The sequence below is a fragment of the Maylandia zebra genome, linkage group LG14 (assembly GCF_041146795.1).
Source record: "Maylandia zebra isolate NMK-2024a linkage group LG14, Mzebra_GT3a, whole genome shotgun sequence".
NCBI lineage: Eukaryota > Metazoa > Chordata > Actinopteri > Cichliformes > Cichlidae > Maylandia > Maylandia zebra.
This window is the reverse complement of record NC_135180.1, coordinates 12,728,686-12,734,889: the sequence shown is the minus strand read 5'-3', so window position 1 is coordinate 12,734,889 and position 6,204 is coordinate 12,728,686. Positions and strand designations below refer to the sequence as shown.

General features: G+C 45.4%; 1 protein-coding gene across 1 annotated transcript; it reads left to right on the top strand.

The window, feature by feature from the left end:
- The first annotated feature begins 3,100 nt into the window (after positions 1 to 3,100).
- On the top strand, positions 3,101 to 5,927 carry fzd9b (frizzled class receptor 9b). Its single transcript, XM_004561415.5, has one exon. It carries the CDS (start codon positions 3,660 to 3,662, stop codon positions 5,415 to 5,417), a length of 1,758 nt encoding a protein of 585 aa, XP_004561472.1. The 5' UTR covers positions 3,101 to 3,659; the 3' UTR covers positions 5,418 to 5,927.
- Positions 5,928 to 6,204: the final 277 nt, after the last annotated feature.

Sequence of the window (6,204 nt, the reverse complement as noted above, 5' to 3'; positions counted from 1 at the left end):
AGCTTTGAGAAGGCGCAAGGTGGATGTAAACCAAGGTGCTGAGAAAAGGAGACAGATCTGCGTTTGAGTGGAGCGAATGTATTAAGAAGGTTTTGATGTTTGGTATTATAATAAGAAACCAGATCATCAAGAGTTGAAAAACTACAGGTTAAAGTTAATTATAGCAGATGATTTATGGCCACTGTGGAAATATATAATAATATAAATATTCCTAAATACGCTTGAACTCAGACACTTTGATTTGGTAGTAAATGAGGTTATTCTGTCTTAGATTTGAATTTTTTTGTGTCTCCTCAACTTCTCAAAGGAGTTTAAGTCTAATTATTCTGTGCAATACAGCCACCCGATGACAAGAAAACTTATCACTTTCTTCCTGCATCTCATGAAATACAGTACCTTGTGTTTATATTTATGTTTATCAGAAAGGGACGATGCATATTAATTCACATGAGCACTTTAATACACCGTGTAAACAATGCCAGATTTAGACCCACAAGCTAATTTTCATTTGTAGCCCGTGGCAGGTGAACTGTGAAGGATCGTGGGCTGGATGAGCTGCTAACTCACTGACATTCTGGTTTATTGTTTACATCAAAGATTATATCCGTCTGACCTGTAGTGGCTAAAGCTCAGCTTGTAAACGATGGCTGGAAGTAACCATGTTCATATGAGAGGGTCCTGCATTAGTAAACTGTAAGGGTTGCACTGCACACATTTTGAATAAATGGCATTTTTTTTGGTGCTTCTGGGTTGTCTTCATTTTTCAGCCTATAAGTTTGCCTCTTGGTTATGATTTTAAAACATTTTAACTACTGAAATCGAGCTGCACATATGAGTTTTAAGCAAAGCTAGCAGCTGCAGATTTTGTTTTGGCCTAACCAAGCGTGGTTTGCTTTTCAGTTTTATAGCCCTTGGCTATAATCTGGTATGTTTACATTCATGTAATTTTTTTTTATATTTATGTTCATTAACATGCACTGTCCTAAATAAAATAAATAAATACATAAATATAACTCAAGCAAAAAAAAGTTTTTTATTTTATCATGCTGCTTAGCTACCAGCTGCTGCTGCTGCTGGTAACCCTTTATTTAACATTAGATATGGGAGTGGTATTTCATATAACTCTTATCAGCTCTATTGAAGCAAATAAGAACGCTCCATGAACTTCCACGGCATCTTTCTAATTTTTCAATGTATTTAACCTGCTGTGCAGTGCCCTGAATGTTAACCCTTCAGAAAGGGGCAGGACGAGGCATGAACGCATCTCGCTGCAGCAGACAGACTTTTAATACAGGGGCTAATAGAGACAGTATGCAGTTGACAACCCATTCAGTCCCGCAGGGCGAGGGGCCAAAATCCTTGAGTTCCAGCCCTGTTTGAGAAAAGATCAAATGCTCAGAGCGACAGCTGTGGAGCTGCAGGCTCTTCCCAATCAGCCACTAGATGGAAACAATAGCCTGCTCTGCACAACCACCACTGCATTCGTTTATTGCCTGTTATGCCTGATTCCGTGCACCGCTTTGTCTCGTCTCATCATGCCCGTGAAATCATCCTGTTTATGTATTCTGGGTATGCATGGGTCTTGTGTTTGTAGATCCTTCAACTGGTCTGCATACAAGCACCTGCCTCTTCTGAAGCATCTTTTAGCAAGGCAGCAAGAAAAAGGAAAGAAAAAAAACAGCTGCAGAACTGCTTTGCTTTTATAGAAACTGGCCCGCAGAGCTTAATAAAGTTTCACATTATATTGCATGAACACATTAGCAGAAATGGTGACAGAGTAATTTGTGAGTCAGCAACAGTGAAACGCCACTGGGACTATCACTTTACCATAGGAGCGGGTTATTTTCTACAACTCCGCTGGAGAAAAATAAACTCTAAGGAGCAGTAGTAGCAGGTTCCTTATTAGGGATCCAGAGGGGGAACGTTCCTGCCTCACATATGTCATTTTTATGGAGTCCTCAAAATTACTTATTAACACATAACCACCATTCCAGCTCCCCTTGTTTTCATATCCGACTGTATGGTCTGCATTTTATATGACTTCACGTCCTCATTGGAATGCTAGTTTGTAACTAATATTTAATACTAACCAACTGCTTGAAAGTATCTGCTGTAAATGTGATACTTCTAGAAAAGACAGACCTTAGCTTTTACCAAATCCTGAAGCTTCCTTTGTCTAAACCTGGTACTAAAGCTGGGCGGATCTATCCAGATATCACTAGTATCATACCATCTGATCCTCAGTATTTAGGCCAATGATTTTTGTTGAGTTAATTATATTTTTGGGAGTGAAAAAATATACCCCAAACATGCGCTATGAAAAATGTCTTAACTTTTTTGTGTTTACATTCAGGGTCTACAAAAAGGTTTCAAAATACATGAAAAGCTGAAAGGTGTGATTTGGTGATTATTAAAATATGATCAGAATTTTCAAATTGATCTCATACGTCATGACGCACTGCTCTTCCCCTACATAAGCTGCCTCTATAAGTAAAACGTATCGATACTGGTCTGCGAAATATTGACCCTGTATTAATTTGGTATCGATCAACACCAAAATTTGCAGAATGGCACAGAACTATCTGCTCTGTGACCCACTTTCCTGTTATATTAAATGTGTTAAATGCTGCATTTAATTATTCTACAAGCTGGGCAACACAGCAGCACTTCTAGTCCCAGGTAAGGGGGCCTCTGCAGGTTTACTTGGCACATTACTAATGAATGACCAAATGCATGAATACCTTTTATGTATTTTCACACTGCAAACATGTAGAATAGCCTGCTGTAAAAAAAAAGAAAAAGAAAAAGAAATCCATGGTATCCTCATTACTGCATGTAAGTTTTTATTATTATAGCTGTTCCTGAGTGAGATTTTTTGCCTTTTTTAACTGCTGCCCTACGTCGTGTTTTGAAAAGTTGCCAAATAAGTGCAGCAGCTTTTCTGTCACATCGATAATTTTGTTTTTTACTCGAGTGTGCAAACGACTATATTCGTCGTGACATTGCAGCTTCCCCCCACCCTCCAGGCAAAGCGCCTGAAAGGGTAGGCATACTATTCAGGGCAGAAATGTCAGAGGTATTTGACCATCCTCCAGCATCTGTCTGATAATTTTCCTTGTGTAGTGCTCGGGCTGAAATGTGAGCGTCACGGAGCGCCCACCCTCCTCCTCCTCTTCTCCGTCTCTCCCTCAGTGAAGTCCCACTGAGCGGCTTTCAAACTTCAGTGTCGAGCCTGAAAGCGGAGGAGGAAGAGCTGGAGCCGACAAACAGCCTCACAGCAGCTCAAACAGCCGCTGTGATCGCTGCCTCTCTTTTTCTCTTCGCTCGGTCCACTTTGAGGATTTACGCACAGCTCCCCGGCGTTTGATTTTACGATTTTTGTTTTTGTTTTCGTTCCTCAATCTTGTATCGAAGTTTCTGTCACGTTTTAGTCACGGACCTTTATCTCGGCAGACTGTGGGAGTAACCGCTTTAATTCAGGACTAAATCATAACAGCGAGCCGCTCCGAGTGCAGCTGGGGAGGTTTTCTAACGGAGAGCTGGCTGAATTTCGACCTGCCCTCGACATGGGGAAATAGCGGGGATCTTCTCTACCCGACCCCGTGTGTCTTCTGAAAGACAGAGACCCCTTTTTTTTTCTTTTCTTTTTGGCCGAAACGATGAGTATGGACGGCTGTCCGCTGAAGGTGGTTATTTTTTTGTGGTGTCTGCTGGTGATTTCGGGTTCCAGCTTTGAGATTGGCTCCTACGACCTGGAGCGTGGCAGACCGGCCAAGTGCGAGCTCATCACGATCCCCATGTGCCAGGGGATCGGCTACAACCTGACCCGGATGCCCAACTTCATGGCCCACGACGACCAGAAGGAGGCTGCCATCAAACTGCAAGAGTTTGCCCCCCTGGTGCATTACGGCTGCCATGTGCACCTCCGCTTCTTCCTCTGCTCCCTCTTCGCCCCCATGTGCACGGACAAAGTGTCCACCTCCATCCCCGCATGCAGACCCATGTGCGAGCAGGCCAAGGAGAAGTGCGCTCCCGTCATGAAGAAGTTCAGCTACACCTGGCCGGAGTCACTTAATTGCGAAAAGCTGCCTACCAGGAATGACCCCAACGCTCTGTGCATGGAAGCCCCGGAGAACGAAACCAGGACGGAGGGGAAGAAAGGGGAGGGCATGCTTCCAGTGCCCCCTCGCCCCAGGCAGCCGGGCACGGGCAACAACCGCTCTCCGGGCAGCGTGGGTTCCTGCGAGAACCCAGACAAGTTCCAGTTTGTGGAGAAGAGCCAGTCTTGCGCTCCACGCTGTTCCCCTGCTGTGGATGTCTTCTGGTCTAGGCAGGACAAAGACTTTGCTTTCATTTGGATGACTGTGTGGTCCATCCTGTGCTTCGTCTCCACCGCTTTCACCGTCCTGACCTTCCTCCTGGAGCCTCACCGCTTCCAGTACCCAGAGCGACCCATTATCTTCCTCTCCATGTGTTACAATGTCTACTCCGTGGCCTTCATCATCCGCTCAGTGGCTGGGCCCGAGAACATCGCCTGCGACCGTGAGCACGGCGAGCTGTACATCATCCAAGAGGGGCTGGAGTCCACCGGCTGCACCATCGTCTTCCTCATCCTCTACTACTTTGGCATGGCCTCGTCTATCTGGTGGGTCATCCTCACCCTCACCTGGTTCCTGGCTGCAGGGAAGAAGTGGGGCCACGAGGCTATCGAAGCTCACAGCAACTACTTCCACATGGCTGCTTGGGGGATCCCTGCTCTCAAAACTATCGTCATCCTCACTATGAGGAAGGTGGCTGGAGACGAGCTGACGGGGCTGTGCTACGTAGGAAGCATGGACTCGGGCGCCCTCACGGGCTTCGTCCTGATCCCTCTGTCATGTTACCTCATCATCGGCACCTCCTTTATTCTCACGGGCTTCGTGGCGCTCTTCCACATCCGGAAAGTGATGAAAACCGAGGGCACCAACACGGAGAAGCTGGAGAAGCTCATGGTGAAAATCGGCATCTACTCCATCCTCTACACCGTGCCGGCCACCTGCGTCATAGTCTGCTACTTCTACGAGAGGCTCAACATGGACTACTGGAAGCTGAGGGGGCTGCAGATGAAGTGCGGATCTTTCAACGGACCCGGCAGCGACTGCTCGCTTCAGACATCCGTGCCCACAGTGGCCGTGTTCATGCTGAAGATCTTCATGTCGCTGGTGGTCGGTATCACCAGCGGGGTGTGGGTTTGGAGCTCCAAGACCCTGCAGACCTGGCAGGGCCTGTGCAGCAGGAAGCTGGCAGACAGGACTAGTAGTAGGAAACCCTGCAGCGGTGTCAGCTGCGGCAGCACACACTGCCACTACAAATCTCCTGCTGTGGTTCTGCACATGGCCAAGACTGACCTGCACTCAGACAACCCCACACACGTCTGAGATTGAGCACACACACACACTCACACACCTTTGCCCTGTGTAAGGAGCTGCTAAAAGACTTAATATGAAGATGAGGCATTGAATTGAACTGTCACTTACTTCTGTGCTGCTGCCAAGGGACACGAAGCTACACCATGAGAAACTATAAACAGTATTCAGTGCATAAAGGGAAAAATGTTCAGTATTGCTATCCATATGTTTCCTGTTCATAGTGTTCTGTGCAGTAGACATGCCCGGTGTTGCAAAGAGAGGGAAAAAGAGACTCGTAGGGGAGGTATGTTGGGAAATATTAGCGTATTCTCCTCCCTGAAAGTGGCATGATTAACTGTATAAATGTGTATAAATGTGTTATTTATTGTCAATATATTTAATTTAAAGTTCACCTTGGCTCTTACAGGATTTGTTGTTTAGATACATTTATTAAAAAGGTCGTGGGAAATCAAGTGCCTTTTCTAAGACCTCTGGTTCTGGCCTTTTGAAGGATAATAAATTTGCGGAACTCATCCTCAACTTTCTTGTCTTCTTGTTGTTTTGATGACCGTTTAACAGTTTCAGCAAGCTTTAATAAGTTTTCGTGGCTACAGATGATTGTTTGAATAGATTTCGTAGCTTTTCTTCTTCAGGGATTTTTTTTTTTACAGCAGGACTGCTGCCGCGTGTGTTGTCTTCCAAAGCGCAGGCTACATCCCAGAGGCGTCCCCGACAATAATCCTCAAAGAGAATTGCTGATGAATAGAGTGACAAACCGTGGCAAGTATTAATGTTTGCATCATCAGAGGAATATATT